The 27,388-nt window shown below is 45.5% G+C and overlaps 1 protein-coding gene across 4 annotated transcripts in view; it reads left to right on the top strand.

Annotated features, from left to right (window-relative positions):
* The window catches only part of HMCN1 (hemicentin 1), a 329,394-nt gene that overhangs the window by 111,609 nt on the left and 190,397 nt on the right, over window positions 1-27,388 (top strand). For all 4 annotated transcript variants that reach the window (XR_014008183.1, XM_081194243.1, XM_081194242.1 and 1 more), the window contains 10 exons: window positions 854-981; window positions 2,530-2,643; window positions 3,613-3,771; window positions 4,964-5,158; window positions 8,647-8,745; window positions 10,940-11,067; window positions 17,585-17,729; window positions 22,098-22,210; window positions 24,736-24,895; window positions 26,142-26,316. Coding sequence is in view for 3 of the 4 variants with exons in the window: in XM_081194243.1 (XP_081050369.1) it covers window positions 854-981; window positions 2,530-2,643; window positions 3,613-3,771; window positions 4,964-5,158; window positions 8,647-8,745; window positions 10,940-11,067; window positions 17,585-17,729; window positions 22,098-22,210; window positions 24,736-24,895; window positions 26,142-26,316 (1,416 nt within the window). In the remaining variant the exon portion in view is untranslated. The remainder of the gene's footprint in view (window positions 1-853; window positions 982-2,529; window positions 2,644-3,612; window positions 3,772-4,963; window positions 5,159-8,646; window positions 8,746-10,939; window positions 11,068-17,584; window positions 17,730-22,097; window positions 22,211-24,735; window positions 24,896-26,141; window positions 26,317-27,388) is intronic.

The raw sequence follows: 27,388 nt of genomic DNA, 5'->3' as shown, positions 1-27,388 counted from the left end.
ACAAATAGAGAGTACTATGGAGATTTTCCGGGAGGGACGCGGGTGGTGCTGTGGGTTAAACCACAGAGCCTAGGACTTGCCGATCAGAAGGTTGGTGGTTTGAATCCCCGTGACGGGGTGAGCTCCCGTTGCTCAGTCCCTGCTCCTGACAACCTAGCAGTTCGAAAACACGTCAAAGTGCAAGTAGATAAATAGGTACCGCTCCGGCAACAAGGTAAATGGCGTTTCTGTGCGCTGCTCTGGTTCACCAGAAGCAGCTTGGTCATGCGGGCCACATGACCCGGAAGCTGTACGCCGGCTCCCTCGGCCAATAAAACGAGATGAGCGCCGCAACCCCAGAGTCGGTCACGGCTGGACCTAATGGTCAGGGGTCCCTTTACCTTTATGGGGATTTTCCAGAGACAGGGAAGCAGTTTAAATTATCCCCATGTTAATAGAAGTGTTATTGTTTTTCTTTTTGTCTGTGCAGTAGGCTACCAGGTGATAGAGTGCTGTTGAAATAGGTCCTGTTCTGGTTTTTCTGAGGCCTGGGCAAAAAGGATACAAGAGACAGATTCAGAGGCTCCTTGTGGAGTCAATGTCTTCTTTTGTTAGCTGTGAAATGATGGTGGTGGTAGTTAACTAAATAGCAAATACGCTTAGCTTCCCCTCCAGAATGATTTTATATTTTCTGAAGTGGCCTATTATAAAAGTAATCATATTTAGAATGAGAATATGAGGGGCACATGTTCTTTACCCATAGAACATCTGTGGAAGTCCTCTCTTGCCATGATGCCCCAATGTTTTCACTTTTGTAATATCACAGTTGTCATAGTCACTTCCCGTTTCTGTGGATGCTTTTTTACTCCTGCAGGTATAGGTTAAATCCTGAAGGCACCTTAACTATAAAAAAGGCAATCCAAAAAGACGCAGGACTGTATGGCTGTTTGGCTAGTAATGCTGCTGGAACGGCCAAGGAGACGTCTATCCTCACTTACATTGGCAAGTATCATAAGAAATAAAATGTAGCTGGCTGCTTTCTGTGGGAATGTTGAGGGTGGCAGGAGAGGATATATTGTTTATTAATATCCTTCCTAACTTGCACTGGCAAGTTTCTTCACTTAGCAGAGTACATTCCCCTTCTTACACAGCAGAAAGCTGCTTGCAAACTCGTGTGAGTTTCTTATGACAATAAGCAATTCAATCTGGTGTGTCCAGATTGAGATATATTCTAATACAGTGGTACCTCAGGTTAAGTACTTAATTCGTTACGGAGGTCCATTCTTAACCTGAAACTGTTCTTAACCTGAAGCACCACTTTAGCTAATGGGGCCTCCTGCTGCTGCCACTGCCGGAGCCCGATTTCTGTTCTTATCCTGAAGCAAAGTTCTTAACCTGAAGCATTATTTCTGGGTTAGTGGAGTGTGTAACCTGAAGCGTTATGTAACCTGAGGTACCACTGTATTCCTGATAAGACCCCTTTTGAATCCCTCCTAAAAGAAGAAAGACTCCACAGTCTTATTCATAAGTAACAAAAAGTAGTTTTATGTATGATCAGGCAGAACACAGTGTGATGCCTGAACTTTAGACTTAAAGTTACAAACATGTACAAACAGGTTTACCCTGTTTGGGAGATGACCCGGGGAACTGCTATGGCAGCCAGCGGTACAGTCCAGGTGATGCAGGAAGCAGGCAGGACGAACAGAAAGGTTGAAAGAGAGAGAGAGAGAGAGAGAGTGAGTGAGAGAGAGAGAGAGAGAGAGAAACAGTGTGACTTGGCCTTTTACCAGGTCTGGAAAGATCACACCCACCCACTAGTCACATGCAAGAAAGGATGCTTCAGGCCAGGAGGAACAGGAAGTTTCGACTGGCTGGACCAAACATTCCCTTGCATGTCCACTCTAGCAAAACAAGGAATGTTGTACTTGACTGCTCTCGGTGGATTACATCCCACACTTTCTTTAATAGTTGCTAATCACAATTAATCAGAAAGTTGAAAGTGTGTGAATGTTGAAGATAGGTTTGTGAATAATTGAACATAAAAATAAGCCTATATGGAGTCAGATTACTGGTCTCCTATTGTTCATTTTGAGCGCCAATGTCTCTTCAAGACTGAGGTCTTTCCCAGTTTGGTTACCTGAGAACTCTTTTAAACAACAGCTAGAGATGCCATGGGTCAGAACTGCAACCTCCTGTATTGTTTACTGAGCCATTGCTCCTGACCATTCATTCCTTTGTGAACACACACATATAACAATTCCATTAAACATTTTGGATTCAGGTTAGATTCTACTGCCAAATAAGTGGAATGTGTGGACAAAAAAGAAAAAGAAAAAAGGCAACTCCATCCAGTGTATAATTATTATGAAATAGTTTAGTATCATATTTGAGACAGTTGACCCTCCCTCAGTTTGATATATTGTCTAGACATTAGAACGACTTCGTTTTTGGAATAGTATTGCTAAGAATCAGGATATACCTTGCCCAGTTTGCCAAAGAAGTTGACAAATAGTTTCATATTTTAGTGTCTCTCATCTTGTTCCCTTGCAGAAGTTCCTAAACTGACGGTAGTCCAAAGTGAACTGCTTATTGCTCTTGGAGACACCACTGTAATGGAATGCAAAAGTACAGGAGTCCCACCTCCACAGGTTAAATGGTTTAAAGGTACTTCTCCCAAACTGATCTTGTTTGGCCTAGCTTCTTTAAAATAAGTATATCTGAAGGAGCATCTCCACCCCCATCACCCAGCCCAGACACTGAGGTCCGGCTCCAAGGGCCTTCTGGCGGGTCCCTCACTTCGAGAAGTGAGGTTACAGGGAACCAGGCAGAGGGCCTTCTCGGTAGTGGCGCCCACCCTGTGGAACGCCCTCACATCAGATGTCAAGCAAATAAACAACTATCTGACTTGTAGAAGACATCTGAAGGCAGCCTGATTTAGGGAAGTTTTTAATGTTTGATGTTTTATCGTGTTTTTAAAATTCTGTTGGGAGCCGCCCAGTGTGGCCGGAGAAACCCAGCCAGATGGGTGAGGTATAAATAATGAATAATAAATTCTTCTTCTTCTTCTTCTTCTTCTTCTTCTTCTTCTTCTTCTTCCTCTTCCTCTTCCTCTTCCTCTTCCTCTTCCTCTTCCTCTTCCTCTTCTTGAGTTAGGGTATTTCTGTACTTTCGCCAACCTTGTGATATTCCTATATACAGTTTTGTTATCTGATTGTGCAGCTAATTTTCCCCATGAGGTAAAACTGTAGCACTTAAGGACAGCTTGAAATGGATATCACAGACTTGCTAACATGGATAGGCCATCTTACAGTGAATGAAGTGTGTCATGAATTGAGGGCGAGAAGCGAATCTAATGAAATTGCCACTCAGCTGCTTATGGGGACAGACCCAAATTCAGAAGTTGTAAATGTTGTAGTTAACGTTAGAAAACTACAGTTGCATCAAATAGTACTCCAGTGGTACACAACTCCTTGTTCTGTTCTATGTTCTCGCCATTATATTCATCTGGATGCTTGTAGTGGAGCAGTGACATTTTGCTGTTTCAAAAAGAAATGAAAAAGCTGTTTTGACTTATTGAATAAACAAGTCTAGGTTTTTAACTTCCCGCTCTTGTTCCTTTTTGCCTGGATGTAGGCGATTTAGAGTTGAGGGCATCCGACTTTCTTATTATTGACTTCCACCAGGGAGTCCTGAAGATTCAGGAAACGCAGGACTTGGATGCTGGCGACTATATGTGTGTCGCAACCAATATTGCAGGAAGCGCATCTGGCAAGATAACCCTGGATGTTGGATGTAAGCATATTGGCTTCAGAACAGACACATGCAAACTGTGCAAGATGATCTAAAATAAACTCATGAATATTGTTGATTAGTATCATTCACATTGTTTGGGGCCCAATGAGATATGTGTGCGAGTGGAATGGGGTTTCCCAATCTTGGGTGGGTGGTGGCTTCTAGTTTCTAAGTTTATTAGTATGACATACTATCAGTTATACCAAGAGCATGGGACATTTATGGCTCCACAGGACAGATCCTAATCAGGAGCAGCTTTGTGGTCTGAATTTGACAGGTGGTTGGGGCAGTTCAGCTGCCAGTCGCCTGTCATCGCAATCACATCAGGTGCAATTTCATGCGGTACTTCAAGCATGCAAAAAGTACCGTGTTTTCCGCTCTATAGGACGCACTTTTCCCCCTCCAAAAATGAAGGGGAAATGTGTGTGCGTCCTATGGAGCGAATGCAGGCTCCTTGGCTTCAGCGATAGCAACGCAAACTTCCGAAGCGCAGAGGGAGAGCTCCTCCCGCGCTCTGGAGGCTTTGCGTTGCTTTCGCTGAAGCTGCCTGAAGCCCCTGGAGTGCAGGGAACTCCCGCTGCGCTCCGGGGACTTCAGGCAGCTATCCGCAAGCCTTCGGAGCTATCCGCAAGCCTTGCGGATGGCCGGCTGAAGCCTGGAGAGCGAGAGGGGTCGGTACACACCGATCCCTCTTGCTCTCCAGGCTTCGCTTCACTGGAGAGGCGCTGCACAGTTTTCCCTCTCTGCGCAGTGCCCCTTCAGCGAAGCGGGAGGAGAAATGGAAGGGGTTCCGTTTCTCGGGGCGCTGAGCAGAGAGGGGAAGAATCCCCCCCCCGTTCTCCCCCTCCTGTGGTCCGGTGCGTCCTATAGAGCGAAAAATACGGTACTTTAGTTAAAATGCTTGTCCTCTCTGCTGCTCTGTTGACCCTGCTAACCTATAGGGGGATTTGACCCGAGAGCTATTCAGGACTATCCAACAAGTTCATGACCAAGCATGGTTTTGAATCAGGGTCTTTCCTGTCCAGTAACATCTCATTCATAGGATCCCACTGAATGGCCCAGCTGTCGCATGTTACGAGATATCAAAGTGGACTGCTTGGGTCACTCAGCTGTCATTTCAAAATAAATATCGAAGCTATATGACCGTTACTGATTCTCTGGTGTTTATTTCCCTGTATACCCCCCTTCACAGCTCCCCCAGTTTTCACACAGGAGCCCAGTGATGAATCTGTGGATATTGGCTCAAATGTGACATTGGCTTGCTATGTTCATGGCTACCCGGAACCAAAGGTGAAGTGGCAAAGACTGGATGGCACACCGCTATTCTCAAGGCATCTTGCAGTTAGTTCCATCAGTCAACTCAGAACAGGCGGACTTTCTTTTAACAGTAGGTAGACATATACCTGTATATACATATACCTGTGTGTGTAAAAGGCAAAGAAAAAATAATGCGTAATACGTAAATTGTTATTTAAGGTAGTGTGCTTCCACGTGGCGCTTCCACACAGCAGTTTATGGTGGGCTTGGTCACAGTGTCAGCGCGATATTGTCCTCGTCAAGAATGCCATCTCATATTATTTTTCCATGTAATCTGGATTCACAGTTTCCGTGGGAAATCCAACGTTGTTTAGTCGTTTAGTCGTGTCCAACTCTTCGTGACCCCCTGGACCAGAGCACGCCAGGCACTTCTGTCTTCCACTGTCTCCCGCAGTTTGGTCAAACTCATGCTGGTAGCTTCGAGAACACTATCCAACCATCTCGTCCTCTGTCGTCCCCTTCTCCTTGTGCCCTCCATCTTTACCAACATCAGGGTCTTCTCCAGGGAGTCTTCTCTTCTCATGAGGTGGCCAAAGTATTGGAGCCTCAGCTTCAGGATCTGTCCTTCCAGTGAGCACTCAGGGCTGATTTCCTTAAGAATGGAGAGGTTTGATCTTCTTGCAGTCCATGGGACTCTCAAGAGTCTCCTCCAGCACCATAATTCAAAAGCATCAATTCTTCAGCGATCAGCCTTCTTTATGGTCCAGCTCTCACTTCCATACATCACTACTGGGAAAACCATAGCTTTAACTATACGGACCTTTGGGAAATCCAATAAGTAACACCATAAAACTCAGAAACATTGCATCTGGATTAAATTCAGAAATGAATATGGGTTAGCATATTCACCATGAAGTTGTTACAGCAAGTGCCACATTTATTATTATTATTTTTAAAAAGGTGCAGGTACTTAGTACCCTTGCGTACCTGTAGAAAGAAATACTGCCCAAGCAATGTGCAGTGGCCTTCGCTGTTTCGTGGCAACCTCCACCTCTCACTTTATGGCGTGTGGGCTTTAACTACCGTATTTTTCCGTGTATAAGACGACCCCTATTTTGGGGGACTCCAAATTAAGGAAATGGGGGGAGATTGCCCAGAGTTGTTAAGCTTTTTTGGGGGGGGGGGTTGCCCACAGTTGTTGAGTTTCGGGGGGGGGATTGTCAACAATCGCTCACACACCTGACCGCCACTGCCAATCGCATGCCTCACCAAAGTAATCAACCATCTGCCCGCTTGCCACAAGCAGCTGCCAATCACAAGCCCAATAGATGCAGTACCAGCCAATCGCCAGCAGGCCTTGCCGCAGCCACCAATCACCCGCCCAATTGCCGCTCACAGTCTCCTGCTTGCGGCTGCCACCAATTGCCCATCCCCCCTCTGCACTATCCATGTATAAGACGAACCCCAATTTTTAGCATTTACTCATAATAAAAAAGCTCATACACGGAAAAATACGGTAGTTGCTCTTTGAAGGGACTGAGTAGAATTTGGGTGGGTGGATGGAATCCCCTCGTTTCCCCACCGGGACTAATTCAATTGGCACTTGGAGGAGTGGCTGTCAGGGACTGGACTGAAGAGGAATTGTGGAGACTGTCCCCCTCCTCCAGAGCCAGTGTGGTGTAGTGGTTAAGAGCAGTGGACTCATAATCTGGTGAACCGGGTTCACTTCCCCGCTCCTCCACTTGCAGCTGCTGGGTGACCTTGGGCTAGTCACACTTCTCTGAAGTCTCTCAGCCCCACTCACCTCACAGAGTGTTTGTTGTGGGGGAGGAAGGGAAAGGAGAATGTTAGCCGCTTTGAGACTCCTTAGGGTAGTGATAAAGCGGGATATCAAATCCAAACTACTCTTCTTCTTCTGCACTTCCCATAGAAGAGGGAAACAGTATAGATTTAGAACAGTGGTTTGCAGAATGTCATATTTCAGAGGCCGCAGAGGGCAGAAGCTGGGAAATATTGGGAGGGGAGCAGGAGGAAGAAGACGCACCACCAAGGGAGAGACACCTGACTCTCTTTGGAAAGCTTACCAGACCCCCCCTCCAGGACCAGGCGTGCATTGAGAGTAGTTGAACAGAAAGCTCAGAGGCAGAAAGCACAGATCAGCTGGCGCAAGGCTGTCATAGAATAGGAAGGACGGAGGGGATGGGACTTTACTTGAAGCAACGCCATTATCTAAGAGAGACCGCATTCCTTACTCTCTCTGTGAATATTGAATAAACTACTTGGTAAGAACTCTTCTTGTTTATCTGCTTCTTGGCATCCCACCGTGGGAGGTACAGTGGTGCCCCGCAAGACGAATGCCTCGCAAGACGAAAAACTCGCTAGACGAAAGAGTTTTCCATTTTGGAGGTGCTTCGCAAAACGAATTTCCTATGGGCTTGCTTCGCAAGACGACAATGTCTTGCGAGTTCCTGCTGGTTTTTTCCCCTCCCCCCTTTTTCTAAGATGCTAAGCCGCTTATCAGCTGATCCAATCAGCAGATAAGCCGCTAAAAGCCGCTAATAGCGCTAATAGCGCTAATCCGTCAATGGGCTTGCTTCGCAAGACGAAAAAACCGCTAGACGAAGAGAATCACAGAACGGATTCTTTTCGTCTTGCGAGGCACCACTGTATAGGGTTCCCTGAAGCCTGACATTGGCTGGGATTCACTGCTTGTGGAGCATTGAGTCTGGGCAGGTGAGGAAGTGAGGGAGAAAAAACTATAGACATAATGAGGCATTATTGGGTGAAGGGCACCCTTCAGGATCTGCCAGTGCTTTGTGTGTTTTTTTGGGGGGGTGACTTGGGGGTGTCCTTTAGGCCTGGCATGCACATATTGGGTGAACAGTAGATAGTGGGGTCTCAATGCATGTGATGGATTTATACCCAAGGCTCACCTAACAAGGAGGGGGTCGTTTCTTCTTTTCCCCTTTTCTGGAGACACGCAGACTGCCCAGGGGACTGGAGGGATGGTTCCTTAACCAGAGTTAGAAAAAAAAAAACCCTCAGTTGTCTGTACTCTTGAATTTGGTTTCTTTGGTTCAGGGGTAGGCAACCTAAGGCCCAGGGGCCAGATCTGGCCCAATCGCCTTCTAAATCCGGCCCGCGGACGGTCTGGGAATCAGTGTGTTTTTACATGAGTAGAACGTGTCCTTTTTAAAAAAATGCATTTCTGGGTTATTTGTGGGGCCTGCCTTGTGTTTTTACATGAGTAGAATGTGTGCTTTTATTTAAAATGCATCTCTGGGTTATTTGTGTGGCATAGGAATTCGTTCATTTTTTCCCCTTCAACATATAGTCCTGCCCACCACATGGTCTAAGGGACAGTGGACTGGCCCACAGCTAAAAAATGTTGCTGACTCCTGTTTGGTTAGAGTTCCACCATCCTGTTACATTTTTAATAAATATAACCTTTATCCCAAAGTTTGGTCTCCTAAGTCTATATTGTGGATGTAGAGAAAATACAATACTTATGATACATTTGAACTTACTTATGTTTGTATATGACTACATTGGGTTTTTCCTGGAAAGTGAAGTGCTAATTCTGTTTTTTGTTTTTTTAAACCTTTCATATAATTCTAGATTTGTGGGTCAGTGATGAGGGGACCTACATCTGTGAAGCTGAAAACCAGTTCGGGAAGATTGTCTCACGGCCAGCTACACTTACTGTCACCGGACTTGGTAATTAACTGAAAATAGGGGATTTGTTATGGTTGGTTTACCTGACTTCAGTCCAACTCTCTTACTGTATCCAAAACAGAATAATATTTTTCTCCTGGGCCTTCTACATATAGGCTAGGTTCGCATGCAATGCTAAGCTTTGGTTAACGTAAGCCGTGGTTTAAATACCAGTCACCAATCATAGCTTGGAAGTGTGGTTTGTTTGTATGTAACAAGCCACGGTGCAGCCCCACTGGGCTGTGTTCAGACTATCAAGTAAACAATGGTTTAATAAACTGTGGTTTAACATTACATGCAAACCAGGCCATTGTGGGTTGAATGATGGCTCTGAAACAGCGCACATGCTACAATCCACATTTGTGTTAAATCCAAATCAGATTTTACTTCTTAGTGATGAGTCGTTGGGAGAGCAGAGCAAAAATAGTGTCCTGTCTAGATTTCTCTCCTGTCATCTCTCTAATGTTGAGGCACTTAACCAGAAAATTCCTGCAAATGTTTGTTTTTTTAAATAAACCCTCCCACACTTAGATTCAAGTATAGCTTAAATAAAATATCAAGATTAAACAAATAGTAATTACTCAGTCTGTTTGCAGGAAAGTTTGGTACAGATGTAGTTGAGCAATCCTTTTTGTTCTTAATAATTACACACACACACACACACACACACACACACACACACACACACACAGTGGTACCTTGGTTCCCAAACTTAATCCGTTCCAGAAGTCCGTTCCAAAACCAAAGCGTTCCAAAACCAAGGTGCATTTTCCCATAGAAAGTAATGCAGAACGGATTGATACATTCCAGACTATTAAAAACAACCTCTAAAACAGCAATTTAACATGAATTTTACTATCTAACAAAACCATTTATCCATAAAATGAAAGCAATAATCAATGTACTGTCCTATAAAATAAAAAAGACAGTATTGTAGATGATTAAAATTAAAAAAAATTCTTACCTGCATTGATGATAGTCATTGTTTGGATGGGGGGCTTTTATCCATTTCCAGTCAGACAATCAGTCAGTCAATCAGTCAATCAATCAATCAATCAATCAATTGGTAGCTGAACTGGGTTCCAGACACAAAAACAAGTCACAAAACCGAAGTCACAAGTCAGAGTCGCATAAAAGGAAGAGCAAACCACAGTCACAAAAATGAAAAAGCCACACACAAAAAAACCCACAAAAATAGCAAAAACAAAAGCACCAAATATCACCTCAGAACACTGCAATTGGAAACAGAAGGCTTCAATTACTATGAGGGGGGCGGGACACGCAAATTAGCAGTACAACAGTACAAACGGAAGGCGGGAAGGTTTAATTACAATGGAGGGATGCAAATTAGCAGCGCAACAGTAGAAATAGAAGCTCAGGAGCATGTTCGGCTTCTGAAGCAAAGTTCGCAAACCGAACACTGACTTCTGGGTTTGCCGTGTTCAATTTCCAAGTTGTTCAGGAACTGAACTGTTCAAAAACACACGCACACACACACACACGTGTGTGTGTGTGTGTGTGTGTGTGTGTGTACTATTTATGCCCTACCTCAGGGGTCTACAACCCGCGGCTCTGGAGCCACATGTGGCTCTTTTACACCTTTGCTGTGGCTCCGGGGTGGATACTAGCGAGGGGAGGAGGCGCATTGTGCGCCCTGACACTCCCCACTGTGGCGAGCGCTGTACTGGCTGTGACGTCGCATGGGGGCGGTGCGTGCGTTAGTCATGCACCGTCCCAACGTCACCTTCCCGCCCGCTGTCAGATCGGAGGGCAGCGGCGCGCATGCTTTAAATGTCGCAATGGTTTTGCGGCTCCCGGGTTGTTTTTTCTTCGGAAACGGGTCCAAGTGGCTCTTTTTGTCTTAAAGGTTGCAGACCCCTGCCCTACCTACTAACTGAGGATCGTGAGGCGTCTTACAATATGGAATAAAAATGAAAGATACCACAACACATTACTGCCAACCTTATCTTGGAATTCGTTATTCCAATATATTACGAACATAATAATAAAAGTTTCAAGTTGTTTGTGATCCAGAATAGTTCTTCTTAAAATTAACTAATTTTGAGATAAGTGCTATAGACCAGGATTCTTCTTAAAACACGGTTGGGATTCCTGCCCCATCTGCAGCAGAGCATTCTTCTTGCATTTTCATGGGAATGTGCACAATTATTGTTTCTTTTTTAAATCTTTGGTACAGTTGCACCTCTAATTGGAATGAGCCCAGCGGCAGCTAATGTTATCGAAGGCCAGCAGCTTACTCTGTCATGTGTGCTGTTGGCAGGCAACCCTATACCAGAGCGAAAGTGGATTAAAAATAGTATGGCGGTAAGAGCTTCTTTTATTACTAGTTGTTTGCTTACGGGGGCAGAGGGACCATCTCAAAAGGCATAAAATTATAGCAGATTGCGAACTACGGCAACTTCACTTCTGCAGCCAGCTAGGAAAGTCGCTGGAAGAGTTCAGATGATTTGCATCATGGTTTAACAGATGGTTAACAGCTTTGAAACAAACCAGGATATTAGGCCAAAGTCGTTCCAAGATCCATTTAACCATTCTTTCCCAGTTCAGAGGAAGGGAAAACTATAGTTCATGGAAGACTTCCTGGCTTGTTTGCTGACTCACACAAAGGGAAAAGTGAAGGAACCTGCATGCACAACCAAAAAGTCTCTTCATATTGTTACATGCCACCCCAGTCTGTGAGCGGTGCGAGATTGCAAGGGTTCCATGTGTTTGTGTTTCCTTTTGGGAATGAGTCACAGCGGAGACTGTGATGTCCTTATTAACATATTTTTCGCTCTATAGGACGTACTTTTTCCCCTCCAAAAATGAAGGGGAAATGTGTGTGCGTCCTATGGAGCGAATGCAGGCTCCTTGGCTTCAGCGATAGCAACGCGAAGCCCCCGAAGCGCAGAGGGAGCGCTCCCTCCCCGCTCCGGAGGCTTCGCGTTGCTTTTGCTGAAGCCTGCAGAACGAGAGGGGTCAGTGCGCACCAACCCCTCTCACTCTCCAGGCTTCAGGGATAGCCGCCTGAAGCCTTCGGAGTGCAGCGCGAATTCCCACTGTGCTCTGCAGGCTTCAGGTTCCTTTCGCTGAAGCCAGGAGAGCAAGACTCTCCTGGCTTCAGCAGAGAGGAGAGCTGCGCAGCGCCCCTTCAGCCAAGCGGGAGGAGAAATGGAAGGGGCTCCGTTTCTCCTGCCGCTTCGCTGAAGGGGTGCTGAGCAGAGAGGGGGAGATTTTTTCCCCCTTGTTCTCCCTCTCTAAAACAAGGTGTGTCCTATGGTCCGGTGTGTCCTATAAAGTGAAAAATACGGCATATATGGTTTATTTACACAACATTTATACAATGTTATATATATATACAATGTTGTATATATTTATTCAATATTGTATATACAACACGGGTGGCGCTGTGGTCTAAACCACTTGAGCCTCTTGGGCTTGTCGATCAGAAGGTCGGCAGTTCAAATCCTCGTGAGGGAGTGAACTCCTGCTGCTATGTCCCAGCTCCTGCCAACCTAGCAGTTCGAAAGCACACCGCTGCAAGTAGATAAATAGGTACCGCTCCGGCGGGAAGGTAAACGGCGTTTCTGTGCGCTCTGGTTTCTGTCACAGTGTCCCATTGCGCCAGAAGCAGTTTAGTCCTGCTGGCCACATGACCCGGAAAGCTGTCTGTGGACAAACGCCGGCTGCTTCGGCCTGAAAGCGAGATGAGTGCCGCAACCTCAAAGTCGCCTTTGTCTGGACTTAACCATCCAGGGGTCCTTTAGCTTTTACCTTTTTTGTGTTTCCTTTTGGGAATGAGTCACAGTGGAGACTGTGATGTCCTTATTATATATGGGTTATTTACACTTATATACAACCTGAGCCTGCGATGGAGGGACTCACAGCATCAACACCTCAAGTGGGTCTTGTTTCTCCCATAGCCACAGTCTTGGATTCAAGCAGAAATAAAACATAGCTCTCAAACACTGCTCTGATTCTCTCTCCAGCTTGCTGCTTTACCCCCTGGGTCACATCCCTGCCACTTCCAACTAAAAACCCTGGCTTTTATCCTCCTTACTATCTGCGATTTTGCCATCTCCCACATAGCCCCTTCTTCTGTTTCATTTTCTTTTTTTTGTCCTTACACTTCACCAAGATTTTAACACTTGCTGGATCCAGGGACTAGAGGAGTCTGGCACACAGCTTAACACCCAAAACTCTTAACACTGTCACTGAAATATTATCATTCGAATGTAATTGCTATGGCACAGCCCAACCCGCCCTCACAGGGCTCTTTGCAAGGATGCAATGGGATGCCTCCAGAATTGCCGCCTTGAGCAACTAGAGCAGATGTGGTCAAGGGGGAAGATGGGATTCAATTGTGATTTTCAAATGTAAAGGGGGGGGGGGAACATTTGTGGGAGGTGAGGCTCAGTTGGTACCTGTTTCCACTGTTCAGCCACTCCAGGCAGAAGTTGTTATAAGAATTTTAAGGTCTCAAATATAGAATAAATATTCATAAATGCACACATATCTAAATACCGTATTTTTCACTCCATAGGACGTACATTTCCCCCTCCAAAAATGAAGGGGGAAGTGTGTGCGTCCTATGGAGCGAATGCAGGCTTTCGCTGAAGCCTGGATAGCGAGAGGGGTCGGTGCGCACCGACCCCTCTCGTGTTCCAGGCTTCAGGAAGCTATCCGCAAGCCTGCGGAGCCCGGCGGGAGTTCCCGCCAGGCTCCGCAGGCTTGCGCACAGCTGCCTGCAGCCCGAAGCCCGGGGAGCTCGGTGCTGTGCACCCCGGGCTTCGGGCAGCTCTCTCCAAGCCTTCAGAGCCCGGGAGGATTCCCGCCAGGCTCCCAAGGCTTGCGGATAGCAGCCTGCTGTCCCCGAAGCCAAAACAGCGAGACGGGGCGCTGTGCAGCCCTCCGTCTCGCTGTTCCAGCTTCGGGATGGCTGCGCAAAGCCTTCGCAGGGCAGCGGGGTGAAGGCACCCCGCCGCCCTGCGGAGGCTACAAAGGATGTCCCCGAAGCCTCAAGCCTTTGGAGTGCAGCTGCGCTCCAAAGGCTTCAGGGATCTTTGGTGCTTCCCCCCACTGCCAGCCCCACAAGCTCGGGGGGCAGCGGCGAGGCCTGCTATTGAACGCACCTTGAACGCACCTTGTTTTTGAGGGGGAGAACAAGAAAAAACCTTTCCCCCCCATTCTCCCCCTCCTATGGTCCGGTGCGTCCAATAGAGTGAAAAATACGGTATATGAACCATGTGCCTGAAATAGTATGGGAGAGCAATCCTGAAGCCATTTTGACTCTCCCAATGACCTCAAATATTCATCTGCAGTAAGGGAGGCAAATGGGGAAAGCCTTGCCATTGCCTTTTTGCTTGCAAATCCTGTCTTAAGGGCGTGTTTGTGTATGAATAGGGTGAGCCTGTGACCTGGATTCAGGAACTAAAGTATTAACCATCACCAAAGAATGGCCAGGCTGCCCAGATAATGCAACCAGTGACCATTATCAGGTATTCTGGTAGACAGGATTTCTGCTGTAGACCGCCTCCTTCTGTGATGTATGTATGATGTTTTGGGGGGTGGTCTTGGGCTACAGGGTGGGCAATTTCAAGAATCTATAAGGACTTGTGCACCATTGTTCAGGGTTTCCCTCCCTCCTGCGTGCAGCGAGTGGAGACCCTGTTGCAACAGTTCTTGAATAAAGATAAGGCCACTTTGCTGCTTAATATACTCTGGTTGGCCTCCGTTGTTTTCTCTTACCGATAGGAAACCCACTTAAAGACTCCGAAATACCCCATAAGTGAAAGGGAGCAGGTTTTCTTATAACAAAGTAAACATGGGCAGGCTGGAAGCAGTGCAGTGAAAGACGGACATCTGCCATTCTCCACAGCTGCATAAACAGTAGAGAAGTTCAGCTAGGAGGGGTGGCAGCAAAAAGGATGGCAAAGTTGGGTTTAGTGGAGACAGCAGGAAAGATGGAGGGGAAACTTCAGGAGCTCTCCTGTAGAAAATGTCCATATTTGTCAGAGTTCTCTCTCTCTCTCTCTCTCTCTCTCTCTCTCTCTCTCTCTCTCTCACACACACACACACACACACACACACACACACTCACTCACTCACATACATACACAGACAGACACACACACACACACACACACACACACACACACACACACACGGTGAGTGGACCACAGAGATCTGGGATCAGAAAGCCCAGTGACAAGCAGGGGGGGGAAGGATAGTTGCACTGGAGAATGGCAGTCAAAATTTAGCTGTGCAGAAAGCACAGGTGAGATTAGATCAGACTAATGCAAGAATTAGCAAACTGGATTTCTTGGTTCTGCTTTAAAGAGTGTTGTAAACAAAAATTGCCCTTTTCCCTTATGGGGTATCCAAGAGCCCGTATAGAGTCCTTACATAGGTTCCCTATTGGTAGGAGAGAATAACAGAGGCCAACCAGAGAATATTGAGAAGCAAAGCAGCTAGTAAGCTTGATCTTTATTGGTCTGTTGCAACAGAGTGCTCCCCTCACACGCAGGAAAGGAGGAGGACCCAGAAAAATGGCATGCAAGGCCTTATAAAGACTTTTGAAATTCCCATCCTGTAGATCAAGACCACCCCCAGAAACATCATACATACATCACAGAAGGGGTGTAACCTAAGACCACCCCTCAGATACATCACACCTACATCACAGAAAAGGCGGTCTAAAACAGAACATTTGAATGTTGTTTATCTCCTGTCTGGCAGGCTACTTGATTGGATTGCCTGGGGATCCTGGTCATTCTTTTGTAGTGATTAATACTTAGTTCCTGGGCCATGTCACCGGCTCACACCTTATTCAAACATAGACATACCCTTAAGACAGGATTTGGGAAGGAAAAGACAATGGAGAGGCTTTTCCACTTTGACCTTGCAGAGAAAACATTTCTCAGTTTAGGAATCAAAATGGCTTCAGGTCGGTCTTCCTGTGCTGATCTATGTACGTGTGGTTATGAACATTACCATATATCTAAGACCTCAAAATTCCTATCACAAGAGCAAGAAGTCCTTCCTTCCTCTGGCGTACGAGTTAAGAAGTGTGGCTCTGGCGAATACGTTTGCTACACCGGAGGATGTACAGTGGTGCCTTGCAAGACGAAAAGAATCCGTTCTGTGATTCTCCTCGTCTAGCGGTTTTTTCGTCTTGCGAAGCAAGCCCATTGAAGGATTAGCGGATTAGCGCTATTAGCGGCTTTTAGCGGCTTATCTGCTGATCGGATCAGCTGATAAGCGGTTTAGCGGCTTAGGGAAAAGGGGGGAAAGGGGGGGGGACCGCAGGAACTCGCAAGACATTTGTTGTTAGCCGTCCTGAGCCTGGTTTTCTGAACCGGGAAGGACGGGGTATTATTATTATTAATAATAATAATAATAATAATAATTACATGTGTGTATGTAACAGGCTGGGACGCGGGTGGTGCTGTGAGTTAAACCACAGAGCCTAAGGCTTAATAATTGAATAAATGCTGTCAGACTGTGGCTTCGAATTGTTTGGGCACATCTACATAACAAATAAAGGGACGCAGGTGGTGCTGCGGGTTAAACCACAGGGCCTAGGACTTGCCGATCAGAAGGTCAGCGGTTCGAATTCCCATAACGGGGTGAGCTCCCATTGCTCGGTCCCTGCTCCTGCCAACCTAGCAGTTCAAAAGCACGTCGAAGTGCAAGTAGATCAATAGGTACCGCTCCGGCGGGAAGGTAAACGGTGTTTCCGTGTGCTGCTCTGCTTCGCCAGAAGCGGCTTAGTCCTGCTGGCCACATGACCCAGAAGCTGTACGCCGGCTCCCTTGGCCAATAAAGGAAGATGAGCGCTGCAACCTCAGAGTCGGCCATGACTGGGCCTAACGGTCAGGGGTCCCTTTACCTTTATGTAACAGGCTGTTGGTGTCCCTTGAGAGCGAAGTGCTGCAAAGAATAGCTATGTACAGGATTTTCGGCCGCTGTTGTTCTCTTTGGCATGTGTTGCTAATCTGTTTCCCATGCCCATGCCTTGCCCTAGCAGCATAGCTTCTTCCCCTCCCCTCCATGTTTCTCAGAGAGAAGTGTTAATCCCCTTGGAAGGCAGAACTTAACCTCCTCTAGTTAGTAAGTAAGTGACAAATTCTGCACTCCAAGGGAAAAGCTCACAGAGGATTCTATTTAGGTGGAATTTGAAAATGCTGGAGAGAATAAAGTCTGCTGGGGCCGACTTGCATTTCCCTCCCGCTTTGAGGTCTTGCACTGTGACTTGAGATATTCCCTATTGTCTCCATTGCAGCAAATAAAAAATATGATGCATTTTTTCCAGACCACACTCAGGGACACCATTTATGGTTGCAAGGATACGTTTGAAAGTATGGGAGGAATGCTTGGTTGAAATCTCAGAGGATAGTCAAGTAGTGGAGCTTGCCTTTGCCTCTCCCCATCACTAGCGAAATCAAAATACAGTGGTACCTCGGGTTAAGAACTTAATTCGTTCCAGAGGTCCGTTCTTAACCTGAAACGATTCTTAACCTGAGATACCGATTTAGCTAATGGGGCCTCCCACTGCCGCTGCGCCTTGCACGCGATTTCTGTTCTTATCCTGGGGCAATGTTCTTAGCCTGGAGCAACCACTTCCTGGTTAGCAGAGTTGTAACCTGAAACATCTGTAACCTGAAGAACCACTGTAATGCAAAAATCGCTGCCCGTGTCGTGGAATTCGGGATGCTTTGAGGCAGTATTTTGATTTTATTCCCATTTTTTAAACAAAACTTGGGATTTATTCCCAAGCTAAAATCTAGAAGATTTGGTCTTTTGGTCCAGAATAAAATCTGGTCTGATTTCCCCTTCCCAGGTGGTCCAGAATCCCTATATCAGTGTTCGTAGTGATGGGAGTCTTCACCTTGAAAGGGTTCGGCCGCAGGATGCTGGAGATTACACCTGTATGGCAAGCAACGTGGCTGGGACAAACAACAAAACAACTGCTGTCAGCGTCTTTGGTGAGAAAAATGTCCAGCGTTTCCCTAGGCTTTTAATGCCCTAGAAAATTTTGAGCACGCAATTGCGTTGCACATAAATACATATACGGGTCATCATAACCCACCTAGTAATTTTCTTTTTCCAAACCCATTAATGTCAAGGGGGCTTGCATGCTCTCTTCTCTAAATGCTGTGTTAGTAAGCGGCATAAAAATAGGGGCTGGGTGCCTCTTTGTTTGCAAAATCCCCCCTTTACCCAACTCTGGACTTTCGTTCCCTCAGTTGCATCTCTCTCTGCTTGCAGTTCTTCTTGTTTTCTTGCATTGTATGAAGAGACAAATTGATCTCAAAATGACAAGAGGTTTGGGAGTGAGGGAAAAGGTACCACTTTGCTTCCCTGCCCCCCCTATAAAATTGTAGCTCGCCCTTTTGTGGAAAACACTGCGTTGAAGCAAATGCTGTTTTGGGTGAAAAGCTGCCTCTGCTTCCAACACTAGGTGTTGTGGCTACATCTTACCTCAGGAGGCCTCAATACATGTCTGCGTGCATAGATCATGCTAAGATGTGTTGTACAAGGCCACCACTTTTATGCCTCTCTGTCATAATTATGGAAAAATTGCTTAATTATTAAAAAATCAACTGCATATTCTGTGTACTCTGAACACTTCCAAGTAGGTCCAATTAGTATCTCTTACATGCTCAACATTTTGTGGGTCCGTATGGCTAAGGAGGGGACGTGGGTGGCGCTGTGGGTTAAACCACAGAGCCTAGGACTTGCCGATCAGAAGGACGGCGGTTTGAATCCCCGCGACGGGGTGAGCTCCCGTTGCTCGGTCCCTGCTCCTGCCAACCTAGCAGTTCAAAAGCACGTCAAAGTGCAAGTAGATAAACAGGTACCGCTCCGGTGGGAAGGTAAACGGCATTTCCGTGCACTGCTCTGGTTCGCCAGAAGTGGCTTAATCATGCTGGCCACATGACCCGGAAGCTGTATGCCGGCTCCCTTGGCCAATAAAGCGAGATGAGCGCCGCAACCCCAGAGTCGTCCGTGACTGGACCTAATGGTCAGGGGTCCCTTTACCTTTACCTATGGCTAAGGAACCCTGCTGTAGTATTCTGAAGATAACAGCCAGATTCCAGGGGATCACAAGGGGAATAAAATTCACCATTCATGCAGATGTACATGTAGATATGTAAACCTTCATGACTCGTGCTAATAAGTCAAAGAAGCCTCCCATATACAGAAGAGACCATCTCTTGCAGTTTGCATTTTCCTATCCTAGAATCCATTGTGTGTACGTGCTTGTGCAAGGAGAGCAGCTGTTTGACCTGTGGAAGAGGATCTCTGGATCCCAGCCAAAATCTATTGGGAGATTTGAAAGACGGTCCAATTATATGTCTGGGCAACAGAACATGTGAACAAAACTGACATGCCTTTTTAAGGAACCTGTATAAAAACCATCACTACCACCGCACGGCATCCAAAAAGTATATCTTTTTTCACTGCACAAATGTTTTCAAGCAATGATGGTTTTTGCAGACTCGCTTGCTTTATGAACAAACCAGAGACGTAAGTGGGAGTTCTCCAAATGTTGTCTAAGAGGCTACATAATGGATAAAAACATGCAGTATCCAGAGGGAGCTGGCATTTGGTAGAAATTATGCATTTGGAAAAAGAACTATGTATCTCGTTTTTTAATGCTACCAAGAGGAACATGCCTGTTTGCAGAAGACAAGACAGAGGATTTGTTTTGTAAGAATCCTTCTGTGTCTCAGTGGCTTCAACTTTGTGTGAGGTCGTGGCTGTTGTATTCTTCATGAGCTGAAACTTCTTTTCCATGTGCAGTTAACAGAGAGAGGCATGCTTTAAGCTTTTATTCTGCTTTAGGAAAGAGGCCTTGTGCAAGTTAGTATTCATTATTGCATTTTGCAAGTGAAGGTTATCTCTTCAGTAGCACTTTGAGGTTTTATCACATTGTGAAGAACTAATGTTACTCATCGAGAAGAACTGAGGAAAGTAAAGGCTCTGGTAGCCACTGAAATGATCAAAGACTTACAGTGGTACCTCAGGTTACATACGCTTCAGGTTACATACGCTTCAGGTTACAGACTCCACTAACCCAGAAATAGTCCCTCGGGTTAAGAACTTTGCTTCAGGATGAGAACAGAAATCGTGAGAGTAAGTGTAACCTCAACAAAAATGTGCATCATTTTGCCTCTTAGAGGATTTTGGCAGAGATCCGTTTGCTTTCAAAGAACGTTGGCCTGTTGTGTTGCACGGACCAGGAATCCTGACTTAAAACAAGCTCTGTTAAAAAAAGCCAGTTTCATTATCCATGATCTGAAGTTGGGAGTGTTTGGAAATGTTCTGTTGTTTGCTGTAAACCAGAAATCCTGGTTGGTATGACTTGACAAACTAAGATTCATTGCAAGTCAAACTGATCTCAAAACTACCCCCTTTCTAGTGCAAGAGGCAGAGAGGATGAGAGAGCAATGGTTTTGTGTTATGTGCAAATCTGTTCTTTAGGTATGTGGTTTGGGGTCAGATTAACTGATCAAAGTTTAGTCCTATCCAGGCAGCAAGCCTTGCTCACACGGTAATGCAGACAGCGATTGATGTGCAGGCTTGGTTTTACTGTTCACTTCTGTAAAGCAGCAATGCTCTACTTTAATATTCAGATTTTTCACAGCTTATGTGGAACATTTCCCTTTTGTAAGATGATAATGGGGTGCCCAGCATGCAGCTGGTGAATTAGCGTAGATCAGGGTTTCCCTTGGAGGTCTTTTTTCTTCAGCTGTTTTTGGACTACAACTCCCATGATCCCTAGCTAGTTGGACCATAGAATCATAGAATCCTAGAGTTGGAAGAGACCACAAGGGCCATCGAGTCCAACCCCCTGCCAAGCAGGAAACACCATCAGAGCACTCCTGACATATGGTTGTCAAGCCTCTGCTTAAAGACCTCCGAAGTAGGAGACTCCACCACACTCCTTGGCAGCAAATTCCACTGTTGAACAGCTCTTACTGTCAGGAAGTTCTTCCTAATGTTTAGGTGGAATCTTCTTTCTTGTAGTTTGGATCCATTGCTCCGTGTCCGCTTCTCTGGAGCAGCAGAAAACAACCTTTCTCCCTCCTCTATGTGACATCCTTTTATATATTTGAACATGGCTAACATATCACCCCTTAACCTCCTCTTCTCCAGGCTAAACATGCCCAGCTCCCTTAGCCGTTCCTCACCAGTGGTCAGGGATGATGGGAATTGTAGTAAAAAACACACCAGCTTGAGACCCTGGTGTAGATAGGTAGGGGTTAGGAAGCCACATGTTCCAAACTCACCCCAGATGTAGATTCGCTGGGAGGAGTTGGGCAAGTGGCTTTTTTCTCACCTTCTTCATTTGCAATACAATTTTATCTACAGTTAATGCAAAAATGTTTAAGGAAAGAGCTATATGAATAATCTTGTTCTTTTTGGAGGTATCTAGCCTAGCGTATGTTTTAAAATCTGTTCACAGAACCATTTCATTATTTTTACCCATCGTACATTTTAACAAGCCCATGTTATAAAAGTATTCTGTTGATGGTAAAAGTCTGCAAAAAATAAATTACACTTTAAAAAGATTTGGAGGACCTAATTTAAAAGGATATTCCCTCCCCAAGCCTAATTGTTGGGTGGGTGGGGGCTTCATGGGTCTCAATCAGATACAGTGGTACCTCGCAAGACTAATGCCTCGCAAGACAAAAAACTCGCTAGACGAAAGGTTTTTCCGTTTTCGATTTGCCTCGCAAGACGAATTTCCCTATGGGCTTGCTTTGCAAGACGAAAACGTCTCGCGACTTTGTTTCCTTTGTCTAAAAACAAAGACATGTTTTGTTTATAAAGTTAATTTATTTTCCCTTCAATTTTTGAACTGCTCTTTACAGTATGTGTGACTTTAAAGAGCAGTTAATAAACTGTTGTTGTACCAAATTTGGCTTTGTTTGGACTTTTTTTGACCATAGGAACGCATTAATTGAATTTCAATGCATTCCTATGGGATTTCGTGATTCGCAAGACGAAAAATTCGCTAGACGACAAAACTTGCGGAACGAATTAATTTCGTCTTGCGGGGCACCACTGTACACTATCCCTCCCCAGCTGCAATCTCCACACAGGAGATTTTTTCAAAGCTTAAAACCTTCAAAGGAGCTGGCAAAGGGGGGGGGCATTGATGGAGAAGCTGCTGGATCACTACCATAATGTCTACCTCCTAAACTGTAACGTAGGAGGGGCTTAAGTATGTAATCACAAGACCTGTTCTCGATAGGTTGTAAGTTTTTATACGTGCAAAGGAAAACATGATGTTAAAAATGAGCAGTGAATTGCAAAATGCCTGTGTGTGTTTGTGTTTTCAGTTCTACCCATAATTCAGCATGGACAGCAGATATTCAGTACCATAGAAGGCATCCCAGTTACAATGCCCTGCAAATCCAGTGGAGTACCCAAGCCATCTATAGTCTGGTCCAAGGTAACTGCAAAGTCTTGAGTGGCTTATAGTGAAAAATTAGCTGGACATGTAGCAATGAATGAATCAATGAATCAGTCTTCCCTCGGTAGAAATACGGATTTGACGCAGGACATTCAACTTCTGGCTCCGCCTAAATTCAAATCCTCCTGGTCTAATATCCCTAGTGCAACAAGACTGTCACAAGAGTACCTGGTCGAAAATTGTCAACCCCAAACTTCACTCTTGTGGTTTATTCCCACAACAGCTACTCACCGTGGGTTATAGCAAAGCAAACAGTCTAATTTGCCAATGCCTAAATGATACTGAGGGGGACGCGGGTAGCGCTGTGGGTTAAACCACAGAGCCTAGGACTTGCTGATCAGAAGGTCGGCGGTTCAAATCCCCGCGACGGGGTGAGCTCCCGTTGTTCGGTCCCAGCTTCTGCCAGCCTAGCAGTTCGAAAGCACAAAGTGCAAGTAGATAAATAGGTACCGCTCCAGCAGGAAGGTAAACAGCGTTTCCGTGTGCTGCTCTGGTTTGCCAGAAGCGGCTTAGTCATGCTGGCCACATGACCCGGAAGCTGTACGCCAGCTCCCTTGGCCAATAAAGCGAGATGAGCGCTGCAACCCCAGAGTCGGTCACGACTGGACCTAATGGTCAGGGGTCCCTTTACCTTTACTAAATGATACTGAGCATCAGAGCAACTTGGCCACAATAAGGAAATTTTGCCCGTGGTATGACCATTTTCCATCCTTCCAATTTGACTCTCTGGCACCCTATTTATATAACCTAGCAATTCCAAAATATAGACGCGCCTTCACCCTCGCAAGACTGAATGTACTGCCCTCAGCTGTTCTTGAGGGACTATTCCAACAGATTCCATACGAAAAATGCTTATGTCCCTGTGGAGATGGTAGCACCAAATCAGTGGCACACGCCCTCCTTGCGTGCACTTTTTACAAAGACCTGAGGAACGAGATTATTACGCCTCTTTTATTGACCATTCTGGGTCGCACAACCACTGCCACAGTGTCGTTTCTCCTGTCAGGTAAAGAGGAGCAGATGACTGCAAAGGTTGCAAGGTTTCTAGCTGGGGCAGTCAGAATAAGGTCCACTATTTGACTGCTGATTCAGGACCCTAAACAGTGTTTTATATAACCGACTTTTATTTTGTTCAGTGTATATTGCAATGCTTTTTGTTGCTATGGCCAACGGCTGATGCAAATAAAGTTTCATTCATTCATTCAGTATGCATATTACCAAAATCTCGAGAGCGTTCATTGCTAGAAGGAAATGCCATCTTAAAAAAATAAATAAATAAATCCTAGAATAATAGCAAGCCAACATCAAGCCAGCCTAAGAAATAAGCAAGGTTTGCCTTTCTTTTCCCTCACCCTTACTCATTCACGTTGTCCCCATTAACTAGTCTACCAAAACTACCAAGTAACGCTTGGCAATCCTCATGGCTTCAATAAATACATAGGTTTAGTTACTTAAAATATTTATATCCTGCCTTCCAGTCTTAGTTCCCAAGGTGTATTGCCACAAGTCCATAGAATAAATAAAAGCGACGTAGCTAAAACAGCAGTGAAATAAATCAATAAAAGCATCTTCGTAGACATCTTCAAAGGCATGCATCAAAAGCTTAACTATAAATAAGAACATGTCTGCAAGGTAATGGAGTAAACAGTACTGTTTTTAATTGATGCCTACGGAGCATAAAGCACTGAGTGAATGGATGAGGTGTGTGTGTTGGTGTGTGTGTGTGTGTTTCACAATCAGAGCCCCACAGCCAACAAAGCCCTACCTTTTGGTAGAATTTTGAGCAGGGCCTCCAATGAAGACCTTTGAAGTTGGGTGAGCTTGTATGGCAGGCACAGGCAAACTCGGCCCTCCAGATGTTTTGGGACTACAGTTCCCATCATCCCTGACCACTGGTCCTGTTGGCTAGGGATGATGGGAGTTGTAGTCCCAAAACACCTGGAGGGCCAAGTTTGCCTATCCCTGTTGCATGGGAATATGTGGTTCTTTAGTTACCGATCCATCTTGAAACAGACTCAGCTGCTTGAAGTAGAACCTCAGGGGCCAGTCCATATGGAACGGATATTGATGATCCTACCCGCTTATGAATGTCCCTTTGTAGGTCCCCCCCCCATTAAAAATATTTATGTCCTAACTAAACGGCCCTAAACGGCCTTGGTCCAGTGTACCTGAAGGAGTGTCTCCACCTCCATCGTTCTGCCCGGACACTGAGGTCCAGCGCCGAGGGCCTTCTGGTGGTTCCCTCACTACGAGAAGCCAAGTTACAGGGAACCAGGCAGAGGGCCTTCTCAGTAGTGGCACCCACCCTGTGGAATGCCCTCCCACCAGATGTCAAAGCGATAAACAACTACCTGACATTCAGAAGACATCTTAAGGCAGCCCTGTTCAGGGAAGTTTTTAATGTGTGACATTTTAGTGTATTTTTGGTCTCTGTGGAAGCCGCCCAGAGTGGCTGGGTACAAATAATAAATTATTATTATTATTATTTTCTCTGTCTTCCCCAGAAAGGAGAGGTTATTTCTCCCAGCAATCTGAAATTTTCTGTGGGGTCTGATGGGAGTCTCTACGTAGTTTCTCCAGGAGGCGAGGAGTCTGGGGAATACATCTGCACTGCAACCAATGCGGCAGGCTATGCAACACGCAAAGTTCAGCTGACTGTCTATGGTAAGTAAAGCCTTTAGCAAGCCTGCGTATTCAGATCATGTTTACAGTGGAACCTCGGGTTGTGGATGTGATTCGTGCGGGAGGCATGTTCAAAACCACAGTCACTTATGGACTCAGTTTTAAAACCATGTTTATGGGAGGCAATCTTACTTGGCTACGAGTGATTGCCAAGGAAAGGAAAGGAGAAAGGGAAGGGAAGGAGAAAGGAAAGGAAAGGTCCACCCCACTATGTGGTTCACTACTGCATTTATCAAGATGTAACTGACACCTGAATATTCATGCCTGGTAAGATAGCCCACATGGGGTGCTTGAGAAGTCCAGAGGATAGACTGTTGGATGACCTGAATTGAAATCCAGCCTTGGGTTAGGATTCAGCAGGGAGCGGGATAGTGATTATCCCTTTGCCTCTATCCTCCAGTTCCAGTGTTTTGACTATAAGCATTTTTGGCAGTTGTGAATGGAGCATGCAGCAGATCCAGAATGCAGCACACATTAAACCATAGCTGTCAACCGTCCCTTATTTGGTGGGAAAGTCCCTTATCCCAGCGCTGTGTTCTGCTGCTGTCCCTTATTGATGATGTCCCTTAAATTTCCCGGGTTTCAAAGGAAGCAGCTTCTCTGCCTGCCTGCCTGCCTGCTGGCCAGGGAGGAGGGAGGCTCCAACTGTGTTGCTTGGCTGCGTTGCTCACCCAATAAGGAGTCTAAGCACAACTGGGTGGTGGAGCTTGCATGCCTTGTGCTGATCAAATCGGCTGCGTTGCCTGGGGACTCGCCTTTGCTCAGCGCTTCCCAGCAAAGAGGTGACGGTGGTTTTCCTTGCTGCATCCCCTTTGCCGGGTTGCTGCGCTGTGGGAACCACCACTTGAGGCTTCGTTTGGCTGCTGGCTGGGCTTTCTGCCTTTGGCTTGGAGGGGCTCAGAAGTTGAACATAGCTGTGTTTGGAAAATCCCTTATTTTGGCTGCTGATCCCTTATTTTCGAGGCTTCTGGTCCCTTATTTTCAAATCTGTAAGTTGACAGCTGTGCATTAAACTGAAGTGAAATGCTTTTGTATATAATAAGCTTTGGTGCCTGGGTGAGTGCGTGTGCAATAACAGCAACAGCAATAGCAAAACAGAACCAAATATAATAACAGATGCCAAATAAAACAAAATCGGAATGAAAGGGTAAAAGGGGATTTCCCAGGGTGAAACATATAAGAACAGAATACCTAGATATGCTTTGATTATATGAATATTCTATTGCAGTGAAACCTAGAGTGTCCAGACCTGGAGATCTGCAAGGATTTTCGCGGGACAATCCAATAGAGATTTCAGTGACCGCAGGGGAAGAGGTCACACTTCCCTGTGAGGTGAAAAGTTTGCCGCCACCTATAATAACCTGGGCTAAAGAAATGCAGCTTATCTCTCCATACTCTCCAAGGTAAGAGTTCTATTTGTCACCTGTAGAGCATACTCAAAATAAAAACATCCAGGGCTTGCTAGATACTCTCTTGTGTTTATAAAGATCTACAAAGTTATATTTAAGGTATCCAGAAGTAGTGTTTCACCCTACTTTTTTATTTCCGTTCACCAGGAACGGGAGTTCTGTAGTGCAATGTGCCTTTTTTCTTGTTTTTAATTAATTTCCTTTTTATAGGGAATCCAAGGAAATGTAGTTCTGTGGGGGAGGAGGCAGGCGATCTTTCTCAGCAACCTCACCAATTTATAAGTAGTAGGGTTCTCTGAGGGGAAGCCATGGTGTTAAATGATATAAAACTCATAAATAAGTTTGTGGCACAGATAAGCTCTGCCTGAGGTTCACCGTTGTGAATTTGCCTTGTTGATTGTTCGCATATTTGCATGGCTGCCTGATTTTTCATTCAGTAAAACGCACAAATGTACCAAAAAAAAAAAAATATCTTTCTGGTGTGGTCTTTTAATACAGTTTCCTGGGCCGTGCCAGAAATGTTAGCTTTATCTCAGTTCTCTAGGGTCCAAAATTTTGATTCCAGTTTCTCTGGTCTGTTTGCTGAAATCCTTAAGTTGACCCTGGAGGGTTTGCATCAGAATCAACGAATTCTTCCAAATCCCACTGTGCTTTTTGTGGTTTTCCACGCTGAGTACAAGGCAGTATTGTGAATTTGTATTGCAAAATACACTTTGTTCAAATTAGACAATCTAATAGGATTTTACAATGCAGTTTCCACACTTTCTGGCCGCTCGTATTGCTGATGTATTAGTACTGTAATGCTATGTGCCCTCCTCTAATATGTGGTTACAAGAACAAAACAAGTTTCAAACTTTCTGAAATGCTTCATTTTTTCAGGCCAGGGGTAGCTTTACAGAACATTGTTTGACATAAGAATAGCAACAAGAAAATGCCAACTCATCCATATAGCCTTGAAACGTTTCCGAGCAGAAAAGTCTTGTGAAATTAATCCACCCACCCCCAATAACTGAAGCATGGAAGCCACATTGCAAGAACTCAATGCTGAGTCTCAAACTCATACAGT

This window comes from Podarcis bocagei (genome assembly GCF_964188305.1).
Source record: "Podarcis bocagei genome assembly, chromosome: 5".
In the NCBI taxonomy this organism is placed as follows: Eukaryota; Metazoa; Chordata; class Lepidosauria; order Squamata; family Lacertidae; genus Podarcis; species Podarcis bocagei.
The sequence above is the reverse complement of the archived record's forward strand: the minus strand, read 5'-3'. Positions and strand labels throughout refer to the sequence as shown.